The 21,431-nt window shown below is 39.1% G+C and overlaps 2 protein-coding genes across 3 annotated transcripts in view; one reads left to right on the forward strand and one right to left on the reverse strand.

Annotated features, from left to right (window-relative positions):
* The window catches only part of LOC140858105 (uncharacterized), a 36,174-nt gene extending 30,484 nt beyond the window's left edge, over positions 1 to 5,690 (forward strand). For both annotated transcript variants that reach the window (XM_073257660.1, XM_073257659.1), the window contains exons 19-24: positions 976 to 1,030; positions 1,135 to 1,535; positions 1,604 to 3,661; positions 3,769 to 4,338; positions 4,434 to 4,492; positions 5,384 to 5,690. In XM_073257660.1, coding sequence (XP_073113761.1) covers positions 976 to 1,030; positions 1,135 to 1,535; positions 1,604 to 3,661; positions 3,769 to 4,338; positions 4,434 to 4,492; positions 5,384 to 5,579 — 3,339 coding nt within the window. In that variant the 3' untranslated portion in view covers positions 5,580 to 5,690. The remainder of the gene's footprint in view (positions 1 to 975; positions 1,031 to 1,134; positions 1,536 to 1,603; positions 3,662 to 3,768; positions 4,339 to 4,433; positions 4,493 to 5,383) is intronic.
* Positions 5,691 to 14,213: 8,523 nt separating this feature from the next.
* LOC105045039 (peptide chain release factor PrfB2, chloroplastic) lies at positions 14,214 to 21,414 on the reverse strand. Its single transcript, XM_010923198.4, has 7 exons — positions 20,849 to 21,414; positions 20,269 to 20,481; positions 19,173 to 19,274; positions 17,503 to 17,640; positions 16,660 to 16,964; positions 14,837 to 14,990; positions 14,214 to 14,760 (listed from the first exon to the last, which is right to left on the reverse strand). The coding sequence occupies exons 1-7, from the start codon at positions 21,341 to 21,343 to the stop codon at positions 14,623 to 14,625; spliced, it is 1,545 nt and encodes a 514-aa protein (XP_010921500.2). The 5' UTR covers positions 21,344 to 21,414; the 3' UTR covers positions 14,214 to 14,622.
* Positions 21,415 to 21,431: the final 17 nt, after the last annotated feature.

Consider the following 21,431-nt stretch of genomic DNA (forward strand, 5'->3'; position numbering starts at 1 on the left):
GAGAGAGAGAGAGAGAGAGTCATCATGGGATGTGCTATAGGAGCTGCGCTGGTGTTATAATGTTTTATTCTTTATTATTTTTTTATTTTTTAGGATTATGATGTTATGGTCTTCTTTTGCTGGTCCAAACCAAAATGAGTCTGTCTTTTCTTGAGAGATACAGTTTGCCTTAGTTTTTATCTTTTTGATGAAACACTGGAGACATCTGCTAAATAGGTTGCTCCATTATTTATCCGCTATCCTACGTTATAATGACTATTAGGCTAAAAATATCCCAGTCATCAATAATTTTTACTGCAATTTGTGTGCTGGATGATTGGGATACTTAGTCTTATTAACTAAGAAAATTTTCTTTTCTTTCTCAAGAAAAGAGGAACTGGTTTGAGTATGGATCAAAAGAATGAGGTTTCAATGACAGGCTGGTGGCTTTGGGTTTAAATTTTAACCTAGAAGCTAGCTAACTTTAAAGTTGATCCGCCTAAACCAGATATCTTAGGTTGATTGTTTGAATTTTTTGGATCATATTATGATTTTTTAGAAATTAAAAAAGGTTTCTTTGTTTTGGATTTAAATTAACTTCAAAATCTATATTGTGATGACTTGTTCCTCCTTGTTGTTTGGCTATGTTGTTTAGAGGTTCTAAGTGCAGAATCCATTGCAATATGTTTGGTATTCAGAGGTAATCACGTAGTTCAACTTTATCATTGAAGTTGACAGAAACGACAGGCTGCTTATGACTTTTCAAATGACTTGCAAAATATACATACTGTTTTCAATGTTTTCTTCTCTCTCTCTCTCTCTCTCTCTCTCTCTCTTCCAATGGAACTCATCATTCTTTGAATGTTTTACAAGGGCACGTTGTGCACCTTCATCATGGCCATAGTGGGCTTAAATTTGATGTTAATGAGTTTGTGTTGTTGTTTCTATGGATTGTTCTCATTGTATTTCCTCAAAGTTTTGCTGTATTTGCTTCAGGAGACTCAGCTTGCACCATATCGAAGGAATGTTCAGGATCTCCTTTGCGATTCAAGTATGCACTTGCTTCTATATTTATCAGGCGATCAGAAGCTACTTGTATATCTAATGGTTTTCAAGATATACTTAATTTGTGACGATTTAATTGCACAATGCCAGGCATGATCCCATACCCTGAACCTTACCAGAGCATGTACCAGCAGCGTCGGTTGGGAACCCTGGGTATTGAGTGGCGTCCTCCTTCAGTAAAATTTGCGGTTGGCCCAAGTTACAATGTCAACACTGGTGATTATCAAATGCTGCCAATTGTAGACCTGGATAGGTGGAATGAGCCATTACCAGAATTTGTAGATGTCATTGACTGGGAACCAGAAAATGAAGTACAAAGTGATGATACTGATTCTGAGTACAATGTTGCTGATGAATATTCAAGTGAAGGGGAGCGTGAAAGTCTAAGCAGCAGTTCCTCAGGAGAGCCTGTGTGCAGTGCAGATGACAGTGGAGTTGACCATAATAATGAGAGCCGCCGGAGATCTAAAAGGAAGAAGCACAAGTCAGAAGTAAGAAATACTACACACAATTTATTTTCGTGTTTGCTCCAATTTAAATTTGGCTTTTTGTTTGACAGGCTGAGTTCACTACTTCTTCTGGGAGGCGAATTAAGAAAAGGAACTTGGATGAGCGCGATGGCACTACTCTATCAAGGACTCATAGACCACGGAGGTCAAGAAATGGACGATTGGCTTCAAGGAAAAAATCATCTAAATCAAAGTCATTGCGGCCTCAAAGACGTGCTGCGCGCAATGCTCTCAATTTATTTTCTAAAATAACTGGAGCTTCGACAGACGGAGAAGATGAAGATGACTCGGAGAGCAGTACCTCAGAAAGTGATTCGTTGCTTCCAGATTCGAACACTCAAAGTGTCGAGTCTGACAAGTCAATGCAGAATAAGCAGATAAAACATGCAAGGGAGAAGGAAGTCTCCAGAGATGAGTATGAAGATGTTGCAAAACCTTCCCCTATTGAATCGCAAGCAAACACTGGAAGTAGGAGGAGATTAGTCTTGAAGTTGCCACGTCGTGATGCAAAAGCCATTTTGTCTTCTGAAAGAACAAGAGTTGAATGTGATGAGCAGGATGGTCTTGTTAAGTCATTGGCTAAAGCAAATTCTGGTTTAGGTAACTCTAATAGAACATACAAGCCAGCACATATTTCCAGTAACACAGCTGATGATATCAGAGAAATAGGGCTAACTGAAAAGTCAGATAAGCCAAACTTGTCTGCAGGTTACCAGGGTAGCACAATCAAATGGGGAGAAGTAAAGTTGCGCTCTTCTAAGCGTCTGAGATTGGGTGATGCTTCAGTGACAGATACATGGCCTGCACGTAATGCATTTCCAGGTGGTCCTAGCATCATTGGAAGTGACACTCATGGGCATCTCAAATCAGAGGATGAGTATGGAACATCCTCCAACTCTAGGATCCAAGCTTATGGAAACAGTCTTGACAGAATGGGATACAAAGATAAAGCACAAGTTGAAGATGGTGTTTCCCAAGGATTGGGCGGTGCAGGAGTTGAAGAGCTTTCTTCTGATAGCAGGGAAAAGTCTTTGATACCTGCACAGTTATCACCATATATTGATCAACAGAACAAGTTCACAATCAGAGTCACATGTAATGGCAACATAACTGAGTCAACGACACGCATGGATGATGAATACCGAGAGAGCCCTCAGAACAGTGAATCGAAGGGTATTGATGTGCTGCTAAAAGGATCTGAAGTGTTGAATGATAATAAAAATGGTTATTTATTTAGCAGTGAGAACAACGCTGACCATGATCAAGTGGAGAAAAATGCTCAGCCCAGCTGTCTTAGGCTAAGGATCAGATCAAGAGAACTAGCTAAGGAAACCGGCAATTCATTTTCCAAGTTAAAATCTGTTGCAGTTGAAGATTGGAGGAGCTCTGACTGTGAATTAATGTCTGACAGTCCAACACCAAATGAACAAAATGTAGTTTCTGTGGTGCATGAAGAGGATGAGGGTACTAGTGGACAGAGTCTAGAGCATGGTGCATGGAATAATGCACCAGAAAGCTTGGAGATGTGGGCAAATAAAAATGGTGCGCCATCCATTTCACATGATTCAAAGCAGTTGCAAGCAGAGTCCCATGGTAAGATGTATAATGCTGTGTATAAAAGGTCAAAGTCATCCAGGTGTAGGAAGAATTCCGATGGTGATTTCCATGGAGTGGATGAAAGCACATCAAATTGCAACAACCAAACTGGAAAGATGAAAGCGGATCTCAATGATGATGTGGCTGATGGTGTCCGTCAAAGAAGATCCATGGGCACGAGGGCAAGCACAAACGAGGTTACACCTAAGGCAGGTAGTTTCCAAGTGAAACAAGGACATGGTTCTTTAGAAACATCCAGAAGTGGAGGAAGGTTGATATTAAATGGTGGCGATCAACTTCTATCTGATGAATGGAAGTCAACTTCACATATGACTGTTGGTTTACGGTCAGCTAGAAACAGAAGAGAAAATTATAGCTCTCGTGTCCCAAGACCTTTAGATAAGCGAAAATACCAACCATTACGGAAACTTTCATGGCTGATGTTGTTAGAGCATGAGGAGAGCTATCGATATATTCCGCAACAAGGTGATGAAGTTGCATACTTGAGACAGGTAATTGTTGTTTGTAATTTGGTGCAATATGATCTTTGCAAGTATTAAAATTTAAAATATATATCTATGTTACCATCATCTATTTATGTTTGTAACTTCTATTTCAGGGCCATGAAGAATATATCAAAACTTCTCGTTCGCATGAAGCAGGGCCTTGGAAGTTGATCAAAAGCCTAAAAGCTGTAGAATTTTGCAAAGTTCAAGGCCTTGATTACTCTACTCTTCCTGGATCTGGGGAGAGCTGCTGCAAACTTACACTTGAATTTATCGATCCTTCTTCCAGTGGATTTGGTAAAGCCTTCAAAGTCACTTTGCCTGAGCTTGTTGCTTTTCCTGACTTCCTTGTGGAAAGGACACGTTATGATGCTTCCATTGAGAGAAACTGGACACACAGAGACAAGTGTCAGGTGTGGTGGAGGAATGAGGATGGAGATGGTGGGAGTTGGTGGGAGGGTCGGATTTTGGCAGTAAAGCCTAAATCTTTGGACTTTCTGGAGAGTCCATGGGAGAGATATGTTATTCAGTACAGAAGTGATTCCTCTGGCCAGCATTTACATAGTCCATGGGAACTTCATGATGCTGATAGCCAGTGGGAGCATCCCCATATTGATGACATGGCCAGGAGCCGGTTGTTATCAAGTATTGCCAAGATAGAACAAACCTCAATCAGAAATCAGGTGAACCAGATGTGCATTGTAGCTTCTTTTCTTTTCTTTTTTTTGACTTGGTATATGGATCTTATTTTATTTTATTTCCCTTGCCGTTCTTTCAGGACTGCTATGGTATTCAAAAATTGAATCAGGTAGCACAGAAGTCTGATTTTCTAAACAGGTACTACTATATGTTTCCTTTTTTTGGCAATGATTTTATAGTTAGTTGTGCAGTTTGTGATGCTATTAACTGCAGAAGTGAGGGATCAAACTTCTATTTGTTAATGCTTGTATTGACTAGGTTATTATAGTTCCGGCTGTAAAGTATATGTAGTTATCGTCATTTGTCATCGTTATCATTTTTCTGATTTGAGGGGATAATGCTTGCTGAGCTTCAGAGAACTGAATGAATGTGGGGCCTCATGCGGGGGCATAATTTGACCATGGTAAAGATGAGGTTGTTATGGTTGTGCATGTTCTATTTGGCTGGTTGAGTAGTCAGATGAATTAGTGTGGGTGTTTTCTTTTGTTGTGTGCATGTTGTAGTAACTAGCTAGCTTCGGGAAAGTAGGGAAGTAAAAAGTGATAAGACCCTGAAATGATTGTCACTTGTGAATCATCCACCATGGGTGAAAACTTGGATAGAAATGGTAGGTGTTGAAAGAAGCATGTCGTGTTAAGGAATATGTTTTCTACAGTAGAATCTTACAGGACTCAGAATTAAAAGATGGATGGAAGATGGCTTTTGTAACTGTCGTTATCATTTTTGCCTAAAAACCAGTATGTTTGGAAAACCACTTGCCATTCATGAATATGTTACCTGAGGTGCTTTAAGCTTCCATGCAGAAGATATAACTAGAGAGGGAGGGAGGCATGTCCAGATGATGGAGATATATATATATATATATATATATATATATATATATATATATATATATAAATTCCCTTTCCATTTTTGCTAGAAATTTGGATAATTGAAATGTGTATATATATATATATATTTTAATTCCCTTTCCATTTTTGCTAGAAATTTGGATAATTGAAATGTTTTGGTTGCATATTTTGCCTGCAGGTTCCCTGTTCCACTGTCCCTTGAGGTAATCAAGAGGAGACTAGAAAACAATTACTATCGCACTTTGGAGGCAGTGAAGCATGATGCGTCAGTTATGCTTTCAAATGCCGAGTCCTACTTTGGCAAAAGTGCAGAGATGACAATGAAGATGAGACGACTGTCTGATTGGATCACACGCACGTTTTCATTATTGTAGGACATGGAACAATTTTGTAGAAGGATGATTGTTTCTGATGAGGTCTAAGCTGCTGCTTTTCTGTAGATAACTCTTTTTTAACTTATAGTTTCACATGCCAGCAGTTATTTACCCATTGATCGATTTTTTTTTTTTTGGGAGAAATTAGTTACATTTGGGAAGATTGTTATGAGGGCCCTTTTGGAGGAGAGGATGGAGAGAGAGAGAGAGAGAGAGATGGTACAGGGAAACGACCCACCAGATTCATTTATGTATAGACCCATTTCCATTTCCAATAAAGAGAAGAAAGTAAAGCTTGTTATTTTTCCCATGTAGCTTTCTCTTCAGCACTCTGATGCTTTAAGTGCGCGGTGTTCTTTTCTTTCCGTACTCGGAGTCTCGTTGAAGGGCATTAATGTGTATCGTAATTAGACGAATATGTGGTTTCATTGCTCAATTTGTTTTCATATGTGTCAACAAGCCATCTCAAGTTCCATATTTTATATTTCTAAAGCACTAGTTTCGCTTTCTAGTTAAATTATTCTTTTGCCTTTTGTGTCCCCAAAAAGGTTTATATTCTTGCTGCTATTAATGGGTTTTTCATTTTAGCATGACAATGAATGTGTGTCTGTGTTAATTTCTGCCTTCGTCGTTAAGGCGAGTTCTAGCAACTGCAGGGCTGAACCTTCTTCTTTGATGTTATCTACGAACTTACCAGTAAAATCTAGCGGACATTAATTAGTAAAAGTGTTGAAACAATTTGCTGGACTCTTGGATGTATGATATTGGAAATCTGAAAGTAGATACCTGTATTTGGAAAGTTAATATTTTGTTTTGAGATCTATGGCACTTTTAGACTTTGGGTTCTGCCTGCCTAGTTCTTTAGAGATGTCAGGGCCGTTATCCTAATCGGTAAATGAGAAGGTGAAAATCAACGTGGTCCAAGAAAAAAGAATAAGATGAATTTTGCATGTTTATCACAAGGTAAACAGTACTGTAGGTTGGATCATGTTACTCAGCACATTGACGAAGCTTTTTGGTTTTTGATATTTTAGTTTTGTCACTGCTCATTTAGGATTTTTTTTTTTTTTGATCTTTTTTGTTGTATTCATATTAGAATTATATAGATGCTTCATCTTATCAAATATATATATATATATATATATAAGTTTCAAGTTTGTTTGCTATAGGGCACATCTTGTTTAAAAATTCATCCAAGCGATTAGGTGTACAATAATTAGATTGAATTTTAGGAAATAGCAATAATGCATAATAATTAAAAAATAGAAAGAAATGTGAAGTTTAAATATAAAATGAAGTATGTGAAATACCAAAACAAAGAATCAACTAAAAAAGAAATCTAAACGTATTTCTTACGAGAAGTGCAATGCATTCTAAAAAATAAAAAAAGATGAGGGATGTAAAATAAAAAAAAAAGCTTTCTAAAAAGTTAAAATTTATAAAATATAGAAAATAATTAAAAAATAATAATGGTCTCATAGAAAAAAGAGAAATCTGATGAGATCCAATACTTATTAATCAACTTGATAAACCATATCTCATGACTCCCTCTAACATTTATGGAAAACTTTCAAGTTAGAAGACTTTAAGAGTGAAGTGGAGAGTTGGTGAAAGAAGATCTCTAGGAATTACTATGGCTAATACTCAATCACTAATTGGGTTGAATTAGTAATCTGAAGTATCTCTTTAATAGTTTGGTCGGATATCAACCACCTTCAAGGATGTCAAGATACTTTTAATTCAAGGTTGAGTTAGTACATATTGCTAATTTATCTTTTTTACTCGAAGAGGAGTAAAGTTCAAATTGGGAGGTGCGATCAATATATGAATTATAATATTAAAAGTATTAAATATTATATTATTTAATCTTTATTAATTAAATTTTGATGCTTCTTAGTCTCTTCTGTAGGTAATTAGGAGATTGAGTTGAAGTCCAAGTAATGCCCAAAATCAAGCCTAACTCAAAGTCAAAATAAAGTTCAAAAGGAAATCCATAATATGGTCTATGGTGGATCAGGTCTTCACGTGATTCATAGCAATCCATAGGTTCATGGAGGTCTATGGCTCATAAGAAAGCAAAGTGGTGGTGTGGTGCATAAAGTAGAGGAGATCCACACTAGGTTGTGTGCATGCAATGGGCATGATGTGGAGCACGTAAGGGCTTAAAAGAGGAGGGGACCCACACGATGGACATCCTGGTATAACTGGGAGCATGGAGCTATGCATGGGATGCACGGTGGATCCATGTGCTGTGCAAGGAATGGATGTTGGGCGCGGCTTGGCTTGGGCATGCTTGCAGAGGCAAAATTAAAGGAGGGCTGGCTCATGAAAATAGGAACTCAGTGGTTTGGGAAGCATTTGGACGTGAACGTGTGGGACCAAGCAAGTAGGCACGATTTGAATCCGCTGGGTGTTTTGGCAGGCTTCTGTTGCAAACCAAAGTGGGTGGCATACGTTTCAAACGAGGAAGCTTCACGTGGGCTTCAAATGAACGTGCTTAATGTGCGTGGAAGCTGGCGAGCAGGGGTGAACACAAAAGCGAAAACTAGTGAGCACACGTGGATTCAAAAGTGCTAGCTTCACGTGGATGTGCAACGGACCGACGGTTTAAATGCATTGGTTCATACGAAAAAAAAGCACAGGCTGTTGGATGCGAAGCGATAAGATGAAACGGGCAGAACAAACACGATAGGTTGTTGGATGCGATACGGAACAAATACGTGGTATGAAGTTTCAAAAAAAAAAAAGACCGCAGAGGATTGAAAGGGGGATTTTTTCAGGCCACAAACCGGCGATCTTTTTTTTTCCACCTAAAACCATTTTCATACTTCATCTAGCCTAACCATCCAAACACCCAAATTCATTTTGCTGCTGCCCAGAAGTCTTCTTAATCCCAAGATATCAGCGAGCAAAAATTTAACGACCGGTTAAATTTTTCAATTCTCAAAAAATTTTTGAAGTGTAATAAGCAGTATTTTTATTATTTTATTTATTTTTATACTTCTTCTTTTTATAAAACACAAGATCCGTTATTAAATATCTATTTTTTATTCTCTTTTTAGTTACCTTGTATGCATCTTATCTTGACTAACCTATACTGTAGAGGAACGGGTCGTGATCTAATAGGTATGAACCGTGTTCCCACCAGATAGGTTATATCTTGATAGGTGACATATAGACTCATTGCATCGAAGGAGGGTATTAACTGTCTGTTAGGTAACCAGGTGAAATCCCGAGACATCTTCCTAATTCTTGGACTACTTCTTGATAGCATTTGATTTACTTTGACTTTTGTTAGCATTATTTTAGTCGATCAATTAATTTCAATCCTTCTTTAATTCTAGTACTTGAACGTAACTCAACCCACGATCCTCGTGGATACGAATTTGACTCACACTATCTATATAGTTGAGGTCAGTAATTTATCTTTGATCATCTCACGGCAAGACGAATCATTACCTCTCATTTTTCAAATGGCCAAGGTTTTAAAATCAGCTCATCCTATGAATGAGAGGCTTTTTGAGGGTTCTTTTATAGGGTTATCCCTCATTTTTTGATCCTTTGAGGTCTTTGACCCAGATTATTGGAGATGATGTTTTAGGACTTCCAAGGATCCTCTTATGAAGTCACATCTCGCTTCTCGAATGATTAAGATTTTTAGCTCAACTTATCTTTGGGATGAGAGATTATCCAAAAGTCCTCTTATGGGGTTACCTCTCGCTTCTTGGTTGTTCCAAATCTTCAATCCAGATCATCATGGATAAGATTTTGGAGCTTTCTATAGTCCTCTTATGAGATTACTCCTCGCTTCTCACACAGTCAAAATTTTTAGCTCAACTTATCTTCGGAACAAGGGGCTATCTGAGGGTCTTCTTATGGGGTTATCCCTCTCTTTTTGGTTGTCCGAGGTCTTCGATCCAACTCTTATGAATGAGGTTTGGTCGGGTCGTTTGCTTAGGTCAGCTTCACACCTTGGCCTTCTAAGGTCAGCTTTGTTAGATTGGCCTCTTCAGGTCGGCTTTCCACCTCGACCTTCTCTAGTTTGCTTTATCATGTCAGCTTTCTATCTTGACCTTTTTAGGTTGGCTTTGCTAGGTTAGCCTCGTCGGGTTGGCTCTCTCATGACCTCAACCTTCTGATGACCTCGGCCTGAGTCTTCATCTCATCCTCCACCTTGGGCTCATCTTAGCCTTGGGTCATCTCGATGTCAGGCTTGGGCTTTACTTCAGCCTCGATTTTAGTCTTCACCTCAGTCTCAACCTTGAGTGCTCATAGATCTATGGACCTACAAAGAAAGAAAGAAAATAAAATAAGAGATGAGGGCTTGGGAGCCTCTCACCATGAGAGTTTTTGAGTTGTGTGAGTCTATCTCTCTTAGAGCCTATCCTCTTGGTTGGTATTGTCGAGCTTTTTGATATGCCACCGAACTGCCCTCAGTGATGGTGTTTATTACCTCGATAGTAGATTGATTTTTCATAGGTTCTTCTTGCCGAGGTGGTTTAGGTAGATGAGGTAATTCAGGCAAAGCTTCATGTTGCTCTCTCTGATGCCTCAGGAATTTGTTTAATTGTCTACACCGAATGAACTCCTCAATCTCATCTTGCAGCTAGATCACATCGAATCGATGAGACCCACATCCTCCTTGCTCTTGATAGCTTCTCCTTTATCTCTATTATTATCTGAGGTGAGGTGGTGATGGTCGAGATGCCTTCCGAGGTGCCTGCGTTAGCCTGCTATATTGCTTGAATTGCCGCAGCAAGAGTTTGCACATGCTAAATGAGTATGTCAAATTGGTCGGAGGTCATCCCAATGATGGGCTGTGAGGAAGGCGGCACTTCTGGTTGTTGAACTGGCACCTTGATGTTGGCAGAGACCTCAACGGTCAGACATTGCATCTTGACTAGCCATAAGCTAGTGGCGTTTAAACAATACAATGAGGTTCCTTTGCACAGGGCCATGATTTTTGGTTTTTTGCTTCTTCCCAAGTGTGGGCTGAGAACCTTTCCTCTAGCGTCAATCTATTGTCGTTAGTCTTTTGATCGAGATTGGATCAATCGGAGAAGAGATGTGGCTATGCTAGACGGCGACGGCTTGACCTACAAAATAAGTTCCTAACTGGAGTTGGCTCTGATGAGGATCCTTCAATGCTCTAGTTAGAAAACTTGAAAACAAAGGGGAAGGAGTGAGTATTTGGAGATAAGTGAGTGCGTACCTTGAGGGTCTCATTTGACCCTCTATTTATAGGTGAGAATGGAAGTACCGTGATAAGAAAAGAGAATCAAGTTGTTAGTTTTATCTTATTGTGCAAGATATACATATTATTTTCTATTTTATTTGAAGAGATATGTCGTTATCTTCTTTCTTATTTGCTCATAGCAAGTTGTTTTGCAGATTTTGGAATTTTTTCAGTTGGCATAAATTAGGCAACATTATCTAGATTAGTCATACAAATACCTCGGTCGGTCAGAACTAATGGTCGGCCACACCTGAGGTACTTAATATGTTGGTTTCGATTGAGGTAAGATTTTCTTCGTATCAACATTTGTATAGAAAAAAAGCAATTTGGATCACTGGCCACCAAGATTATTCTGAGGAGCTGATGACCGTGTCTATTTGCAAAGACGGTACATTTATAGCCTAATGCCGCCAGCTTGAGGGGTCGAGAAAGTGGCTGTTGGTTCGCTGCATGAGCCATGGGAGCTGGGAAGTGGAATGTGTGAATGGCGGATAGCTTGGGCTGACTTGCAGGACCGGCACATACAACCAAGCTCGGAGTAGTTGTTATGTCAGCGTTTCTTCTTTTTCAAAGGTGATCATCAAGTAATCTGTTGCGGTATTATTTAGGATGGGGCCAATTATTTGTATCGCCAGAACAAAGGCATAAGGATGGTATTTGTTCCTGGAATTCTAGCTCCAAATTTTTAATTAAACTAGCTTATAATCCCATGCAATGTATATGATATAAATTTTTTAAAATAATATTAAATTTTATTTATTTATTTTATTATATTTATTATATATATATTTTAAAAATAATTAAAAATAATTTAAAAAATTATATTTTGTATAGAACGTGTATTATAAGCTATCGGACAAATCTTATAGAGATCAGACGATCCTGATTCCATAAAATTCCTTCATAAATTTATTATTTTATTATTTTTATCTTTAATTATTTTTAAACTCTTCCATCTCTCCATCCTCTTCTCCTTCGATCCTCTCATCTCACACCTTTGACTCTAGCAAGAGATTCTAAATCCATTTCGAAATAATTTGCCAGCTTCTACGGAAAAAAGAAACAAACTCCATCAGAAGTCTACTTCCCTGCCTCATGTGCCAGTCACGTGAGGTTTCAAAGTTTTTTTTTGGGTTTTTGCTTTAAATCTCAAGAAGGGAAAATAAGGGAGTGGGTTCTTGGGTTGCACCACTCCAAAGAGAAGCACTTCGTCTCAAAAGACAGGTGCGAATCAAAATGTTCTTCATTTTAATTCAAGGCACAAGGCAGCAATCTGAGTCCTCTTAATCCCCAAACCACCTTTCCCCCACCTGACACCAAATCCTCTTCCCAACAACCGAACCCCTCCACATAGGCATTCCAATGAATTTTCACTGCCAAATTAGTTACATAAACAAATCAGAAGGATTAGATTACTAACATCAAATGATAATATGAAGCAATCCCTGACAAATCCAACGATGCTATAGTAAACATATACATTGCAAGAGCATGTCAAAGCAATGATTCGAGCAGAAACAAATCCACATGCCTGTTGAAGATACTAAATAAATACAAATAAGCAAAACTACAAAACAGTGCGCAGCATATCCTCTCAATTTTACAAACAATAAAATTAAACGGAGAAAGAGTAAAAAGATCGGATCTTGCGTACCTAGAAATTAGATTCTTGTCATTCTCCCGGCATCCCTCACTAATCCAAAGGGAATTTAAATGATGGAGACCTTCGCTCCGACCTCCTCGAGCTGCTTCTCGGCTTCTTCTTTCATCACCATCTCTCTGAACTTCTTCGGCAAGCTCTCGATCAAATCCTTGACCTCTGCCACTGCACCCCCCCTCCTCCCCCACCTCCGTGGCGTCATGGGCCATGGCTGCCCACCCACTTTCGGCCGACTACTCCCTCACCATCTTCCATTGGACCGCCTCCAAGGTCCAACCTCTTGTCGATCGTGGCTCCTATCTCGCCGAGTACCCCCTCGCTGTCGCTCGCATCAGTGATGTCATCTTCCTCATCAGGGCTGTTCCTGATATTTTTAGACCTGGGGTCAAATGAAAAAATGAGGCCTTCTCTATTAAAACTTAACAGGACACTTGACCAGGGCCCGAAGCCTTCTTGATCCTCTGACCCATCGAATACTGTCCCACCATGACAACCCTATCTTATTCGAACAAATAAAAGTCAAAGAAAAAAAAATATATGTAGTTTTTAGTTTCTACTTGTCTATATATATATATATATATAATTTCATTAAGATCTTCTTACAATGATCAAAAAATGATCAACTGTTAAGATTATTCCGCAATATGAACAGGGCATGAATGGTCTTAATTAGAATGACAGTTGAGATTAATTTGATCAAAGATCACTCATCTTTTTCATGCACTATTCTCTTGTTTATACTGATGGATACTTGACCAGGCCCTGAGGTTTGGGGCGGTCGCCCACTTCGATCTATCTCAGAGCCGGCTCTGTTCCTCATTATCAGCTATCTTACCAATGTCCGCCGTCTCACCCTCGATCCTGCCACCGACATCCTCTGGGACCTCTTCTCGAGCCCTGTCCTTGTCGACATGACCACCAACCCCGATGTCTGCCATGTCGCTCTCATCCCCACCACTGACCCGAGCCTCTCCTAGGCTCCGTCTTTATTGACATGACCACCAGCAACCCCATCCTCACCATTAATATCAATCGCCTCCACGACCGCCTTCACCAACTGCGCTGCCGTCGATGGCCCTATCTCAAGTGGCAACCGTGGGGCCCGGGCTCTATTAGAAGCTATCGAATGATGATTGTGGGGGATGAGGAAGCCACGGGCAGGATGGAAGGTGAAAGGTTCGAAGCCAAAAAATAAAAAAAAAATAAAAAAAAACACTCTATCGAAAATACCTCTTCTATAAAAATCCCATGCACGTCAAATTAAGAACATGAACATTATCAAAGAACATGAACATGTGATGGACAGAGGCTCGTACTTTCATTTTAACATATATATATATATATATATATATATATATATATATATATATATATATATATATATAGATTTTCTCTAAAGTCATCGTGAACGTTCCTACGTGGGTTGTTGATGGGCTGGTCCCAGGCCGCGTGGACCTGGAAGTGCTAGCACGTACACCATTAGGCCGAGACGACAATACGTGAACGAAGGCACACGCGCGTGGCCTTTCCCTTTAATGGGCGCTTGATGGAATAAGGTGGGATAAGAACCAAGTCCTTGTGTCAATAAAATACATTTATTTTTACATAAAACAAGACTTTAATAGCTTATATTCATCTTCACTCTCAGAACTTTCTATTCCATAATAGAAGGATGTGAGCAATAACCCGTGACTCCTCCAACACACTCTCTAAGGGCAGAACTATACAAGATGATAGGTTAACAAAGTATGCATGTCAGCATGGTTTAACTCTCAAATTTCCAAATAAATAGCGATCAGCTACAAAACCGAGCGTTCGTTACACGAGCTTGGAGAATAGCTCAGGTTCTAAAATAGCCGTAAAAATTCATCTATAAAAAAAGCAAAAACGTATGACATGAAGAACTGCTATATAAGCGTAACTAATTTCTCCTTCTGCAGATGTGTGCCAACCTAATTCTGGCATGGCCAGCGCCCTGCTTGTATGGTTGGCTTCTGTTTACTTAATTAAACAGATCATTGTGGGACACTGAGTAGCCGCAGCAGCAAAAACCAGACATGCCCTCTTTAAAGAAATACCAGGTGAAGCTTGCTTTCAACTTCTCTCACCTGCTCATCAGTGATTATCGGAATTAAAAATAGCAACCTCTAACTCGTGTTACCCTCATCTTTATCCAGTGATGCAGATAGGAAGTTCAAAATAAAACCATCAAGATCACCATCGAGAACGGAATCAGGGTCTGAAACTTCATAGTTTGTTCGGAGATCTTTGACCATGCGATATGGCTGCAGAGGCAAAAAGCAGATTAGGGGCCTTAAACTCCACAGTTATTAACCGAGAAATCGGTCTTTAGTATCTTACATGAAGCACGTATGTCCTTATTTGGTTGCCCCAACTGATTTCGGTGAGGGAATGAGTGTGCTCTGCATTCAGTTGAGCTTGGCGGGCCATCTCAAGCTGGTCTAGCCGAGACTGAAGCACCGCCATTGCTGATGCTTTATTGGAATGCTGTGATCTGCATTTTAGGGACTTCGTATCAGTAATGCTGTCACTATGTTGATGAAGATGAGAGTTTAGAATAATTACAGATGCTGTCAGGTTGAAAAAGACAGGTCATCAATTACAATGAAGCTAAAGAAAGCCAAATCCCAGAAGTTATATGTACAGTTTCTTAAAAATGGAACTCATCTGTTTCATAAGAAATTTTTTATGACACTTCCATTGGGTGATCCATTTTTCCAGCCACGGATGACTTGCACTGTCAATTTTTTCAAATGCAAGTCCGCATCAAAGAAAAAAATTTATGATTAGTTGCATGCTTTCAGTGACAACAAATCTTTCTCATTGTCCTGTCAAAAAAGCATGGCAAAAAACCATATCAATCTCCCTGGATTTTTCTTTTGAAAGGTCAGCTTTAATGAAAAGGCCCAACTTAATGGAGTTCCGCTAGGTCAAGACAAGGGGTTTAAGTTTAAAGGAACCAAATCTGAGCAAGATGAGGCCAGCTTGAGCTTGATGATGATTAAATGAACCAGCCTGAGCGCCACTCAAGCCTGAACTGAGCTTGGAAGACCCTGCTTAAGCTACGCTTAGACAAGGCCATGTTACCTTAAAATCTGATCAGCTAGGATCAGGAGAAAGTCAGGAGAGAGTGACTGAGAGGCCAACAAGCTGGGAGGCTATGATGAATGAGAGGTCAACTGAGATGCAGACAGAGGGGGTGGTGGCAGAGGATTTGAGGTTGAACAAGGTGCAGAGAGAGGTGGTGGTTGTGAAGGGGTTCAGGATGAGCAGGATTGCTGAACCTCCTGACAGATAGCTGAGTTAGCTTCTTTTTGTTTTTGTTTTTTTTTTTTGGTTTTTCTGGAGTGTTGTGGAAGGTTGGGGTGGGGAGGAGAAGAAAGGACATCGGTTGAGGGAGAGGCCACTTGAGAGAGATGCGAGAGGAATTTAAGTTTAGGTCCAGCAATAGCAGGGTTCCCAAACATCTCGGAGTCAACTTCTTTCTGCACTACTATTCATTTACCCTGCATAATCTCACGTTTAACACATTTAGTCCTCTTTTTCTTTCTGCACTACTATTTCATCATATTAATGACATCAAGGTGGGCAGGTTGAGCCTCTCATTTTTTAACAAAATAGCCCTCTTCATATACTATGTCTAAGTGAGAGAAACAATTTAAGTGTAGCTGCAGAAAGTAGGTGTTTATTTACCAAGTGACATGAATATCAGAAAATATCTTAAACTAAACATGTTAGAAAAAAAAAAAATTATCGATGAGTGACAAGTCAACAGAACATGATTATAGCCAAGGATTCAAGTCTTAGCGAGACATCTCACAGGACATCGAAATGGGATGCTATCCCATATGTGGACAGGATTGTCCCGTTAGTGTCCTAGTATCCCGATCGACGTCCCGAGACATCCTCTTTCCCAAATGTCCGGACTCGGGACAAAGCGGGACAGCGGTACGTTCCCTTCCATGGGAAAACCAAGATAGCCTTGTTCCATGAAATTTAAAACCTTGATTATAGCAATTATATTTGTTAACTACTGTATAGGACATCAAAAGCATTGACAGTCTACAAAACTTCATTCACACAAAATGATGGTGTTTATACTAATTATTGATTATAAACCAGAAGAACAGCTAGGATGAGAAAATATGAGACATGAAAATTACCTTTCATTCTGACACGTAGCAGATATTCCTGTTGGAATGTGTACTATTCTCACTGCACTCTCTGTTGTGTTAACATGCTGACCACCAGCACCACCAGCACGAAACCGTTCTATACGAAGATCTGATTCTTTAATCTGATATCGGGTAGAGACATCACTCAGTATTGGTATCACAGCTACAGCAGCAAAAGAAGTATGGCGGCGCTTTGCACTGTCAAAAGGAGATATTCGCACCAACCTATGCACCCCAACTTCTGCTTTAGCATATCCAAATGCATATTCACCTTCAACTTTGATTGTTGCACGCTGAAGAGATCAACCATTAAATAAATAACACTCCACATTACTGCATAAATATATTCAGAACTACTAAAAGCTCACTGTAAGTTTATGCAAAAGGAAAAAATTATTTTTACACAAGCACAGATTGAGTTTATAGGACCTGCAACAAGTGACTGTATATTCCAGAACAGGCAGAGAACATGGTTTGAGAATGACATCCATCCCTGAGTTTCCTGTTGGCCATTATGACAGGCATATAAACAACATGCATGCCATCTTAAGCATCGTGTTGTTTCGTAGCTTTAATAATGCATTTTCAAGTATGCAGATAGAATAAATCATGCCAAATCACATATACTGGAAGTCATTAATCTTGAATTTTGGAGAAACTCAGATATTGTCTCAAGTCAAATTGCTAAAACAAAATTACCTTGAGGTTTTTCTGAAGAGTTTATAACGTCCACATGTTTATTCACCAATAAAAAAAGTTGTCCTTTTTTTTTTTTTGTAATGATGAACATGAACCAAACAATGGAAAAGACAACAAGTTAAGAAAATGAACCTTGATTCCTGCTATCTCACCAGGCATTTCCTCGAGCACTGTGACTGCAAATCCATGGCTTTGAGCCCACATCTTGTACATGTTCATAACCATGGAAGCCCAGTCCATGCTCTCTGTTCCTCCAGCTCCCGCTTGAACCTGAATCACATTATCAACACCCTGAGTTCTTAAAATTGGAAAATCAAAGAATTCAATGATCTTCAAGAGCATGAGAAAATATTGCATTTTTTATGTGAAAGTATTTTTACTAATGCATATGCTAAAAATGATCGGGAAACAGAAGCAAATGCCTCCAAGAAATTTATGACAAATAATAAAGCAACATACTTGAAAGGCCATCATTATAGTGTAAGCTAGAGGGAATTGGCTGAGTGGGGATAAACTAAATCTTAAATCAACAACGGCTCAATGAGGACAACTAAAGAAAATCTATGTCAGAGAAAACTGTAAGTTCTCATCACTTGGAGCAATAATCCCAGGAACTATAGGCTATTTATATCTAAATTTGCCTCGGAGCTCAAGACTATCCCATTTCATCTGCTGCAACTTGAAGTAAATCAATACACCCTGCACCGAGGAATGTGTGCTAGAACACATTGTTACATAGCAATATCAAAAATGTAATGCAGTTCAACTTTGTTGCTACTGTCTTCATTGCTTCACAGTTGATCATCAATATAATATAATAGACAGCCATGAAAAGGAGACAAGTACGTAAAAGGGGTCTAAGTGATAGATACCATAAACAATTATGCTATGCATTATCGAAATACAGTTAATTCATTCAGTGTTAAAAGTGCATGAGTCAGTTCTAGATTGTAGATGACTTATGGCGTGAGAAATACCTTCACCAACTTTCCATGTTATAGTAGTGTGAATTAAAGATGTCTCTGAGTGTATGAATCATAGCTGCAGTTTGCAGAATTTTCTTCCAAATTTCATTTCGGTTGAAATATGATTAGACATCTAAACCAGAAGACTCAGCAATAATTTTTAAACCCCAAGAATTGAATAAAATTATTTGGGAAATTTGAAGTAAAAGGAAGATAAGAATAGATGACAGAGAATAGTAAGGTTTCCAAGCATTGAAACTATATCATCCTTTGGGTCTTGTCCAGATCATTAAGAGTGAAACATGTACTTGTCCAACTAAACAGATTACATTTGGGGCATTTTGATCTATGGTTTAAAGTATTACATGGAACAACGGAAGGGAGGGGTTTGGGGCAGAAAAATGGAAAAAGTCATATGCCTGCCAACTGGCTGTGTTTTAGAAGTCCTAACCTATAGTGCATAATTTAAGATCGATGATTTGCCAATTTTGCAGATGTGATCATGCTTCAAAAAACTCTATTGATGCTTTATGATGTAGACCCTATATTTTCTACCTTTTTTTCTATAACCATTTCACTTTGAAGCCTCTTTTGATAATCATAGATCAAGAAATTGCAAAATCATGTATTAAGATATTGAAGAAACAAAAGAGTATATATGACCATATACATGCTAAATACATAAGGCTGGACATCCTAGATATATGAGGAAGAAGAATAAAATAAAAAAAAAAACAGAGCTTTTTATAATATTAACTCAGTAACTAAGTCCGGAGAACAATGTAAATTCATGTGCTGCAGTTAAAGTGCTAGAGAACTCTAAGAAACAAGAATAACCTCTATAAAGCAAGAGCATGAATCACGGTCCCCAGATAACAATGCTTCAAGTTCTTTCTCCTTTGCATTTCTTCTCATACCGAGCAGTGCTTTCATAGATTCCTTCACAGACATACAAAGACAAAATAAAACTTGTCAATGTTGCATGTATCAAAGGAATAAAATAGAAAAAGGAAAAAATTAACATACATCGTTAAAACTCTCTCCAAGGACCAGAGAAGAACTTCTTAGAAGGTGATCAATTAAAATAATCAATATATAACAGTCATCATGATATGACTGTTTCTACCAATACGAAATCAGCAGTGTTGTAATGCGCTCATTTCCGACCGGATATGCATGCCTAAGTTTAGCAAATCCACCTCTGGAAGCTGATATGGTATTTAAGAGGCAATGTTCTTTCCTTGAAAGGTTCCCACTTGGTTCATGTGCTCAAAGAGGAAGTCAATATGACGATGAAACAGACTGGGAGGTTTTTGTAGCAAGTTTTAGCATATTTTTTTTTGTCTATCTAACATACATCCACAGAAAAATACTTGGAATTTTGGACAGGCAGGATTTGGTATTAATGCCTAGTGATGGGGCCATAATTCCAGTCAAAGAACATAGAAAACAGTTGAGGACTCAAAATAAGATAGGTAAGATACCATATTGAGGACTGAAATATAGATCATGCAATGTGAAAACAACAAATAGATATATTTTGCAAAATAAGCCTATAATAACATCTGCCTCCATCATTGATTACTATCATAAAATTTGTTTGCCAAGATTAAAGTTGGAAATAGAGTTTCAACTAGAAATAAAAGGTAATACACAGAGCATCAGAATTATATCAGTAACAGAACAGACCAAGAAAACATGGGGTATGATATTTAAGTGAGAAGTTCAGGTGATTTATAACCACCCACATTAATACATTAAACATGAGTCTATCCCTGCAAAATGAACCATTTCCGTGATTTACCTGGAATATCTGCCTTGTCACCAAACACCTAACCATATCCGGGAAAAAAAAATTCCATCTACATTTCTCCCTGGAATCAAAATTGAACAAGGAGCACATAAAAATACATTCCTAGAAGCAAGAGCTCACCAATTCCAACTCTTTATCATCCTCTTCACGTGCAAGCTTCAACAAATCAATGTGCTCAAGTAGCTCTTGCTCAAATCTGTTTACATCCTTTATCTTACCCATAAGTTCACCATGCTCACGGCTAATTCTCCCCGCATAAACAGGATCATCCCAAAGGTCCGACTTGTTCAGTGCCACAGACAATTGTTCCAACCTGACAATCATATTTCTCCACTGCCAGCAAGAAAAATACTCTAATATCAGAGCTAAATACGATGTCATATTTAAGCATGCATGTACATGAGTATGATTTCTCTTTTCTAGAGAGGTTGAAGAAGGAAGTACAAAAGCATTTGCTTAAAAGTCTATTAAAACCAAAGTAGTGCATCTAGACTTCACAATAATAAACACTCATTTCCTAAGGCAATCAAAAATATCGATTACCCATACCTATTAAGCAGTCTAAATTTAGTAATAAGATATAATTGCTGTGAGTAAAACCATGAAAATATCGAGATATTTATACGGGAGCGTAATTAAACTAGTAGGCATCAAAGAAAGAGCAACGAGGCAAAGATGAATAAAAGGAGAAAAGGTCTACCTGCAATCGCTTCTTGATCAGCTGAATGGATTGAGCAATTGCTGCGGCATGGCTCCTCCAATCGCCCTCACCCTCATCAAGTATCGGCCAGCCCTTGGCGACGATGGCGTCCACCGTGAGCCCATCAGAGGTCGCGGGCTCTGAGAGAGCTGATGCCTGAGAAGAGAACCATCTGAGCTTCGGAAGAGAAGCAAAGTCCAGGCTTTTCCCACTCCCACAGGATCCATTGGACCCACGACAAGCCCCGAAAGTGCTAACAAAAAACGGATGGGAGGAGATCAAGGTTCTTGATTGGGATCCGGACAGAGAAGTAGAGACGAGGGCGAGAATAGAGCTCTCTCCATTAGGGTTTATCAACGGGAAAGGGCGAACTCTCGAGCACCATCTCTCTAGAGCGAAGAAGAAACCCATTCGCTTCACTTTCTCTACTGGTGGCCGGAATCGGAAGCCGGGGGGTTCGGAGTCGAAGGCTATTATGTACAACGAGGTTTGCATCGCGCTGTACAACGCTTCCCTATCTAGCGCCCTCGGGTCTGACCGTAGGTCCGAACGGAACAGTAAAGTTAGGAGTAAGACGAATCAT

Source organism: Elaeis guineensis, chromosome 5 (assembly GCF_000442705.2).
Source record: "Elaeis guineensis isolate ETL-2024a chromosome 5, EG11, whole genome shotgun sequence".
Classification (NCBI taxonomy): Eukaryota; Viridiplantae; Streptophyta; class Magnoliopsida; order Arecales; family Arecaceae; genus Elaeis; species Elaeis guineensis.

Coding starts and splice junctions, on each gene's coding strand:
- LOC105045039 (XM_010923198.4), bottom strand. CDS start 21,343: ATGCAAACCTCGTTGTACATAATAGCCTTCGACTCCGAACCCCCCGGC. Junction 17,641..19,172: donor CATGCTCTTGCTTTATAGAG/GTTATTCTTGTT, acceptor AATGTGATTCAG/GTTCAAGCGGGAGCTGGAGG. Junction 14,761..14,836: donor TAAGGACATACGTGCTTCAT/GTAAGATACTAA, acceptor TTGCCTCTGCAG/CCATATCGCATGGTCAAAGA.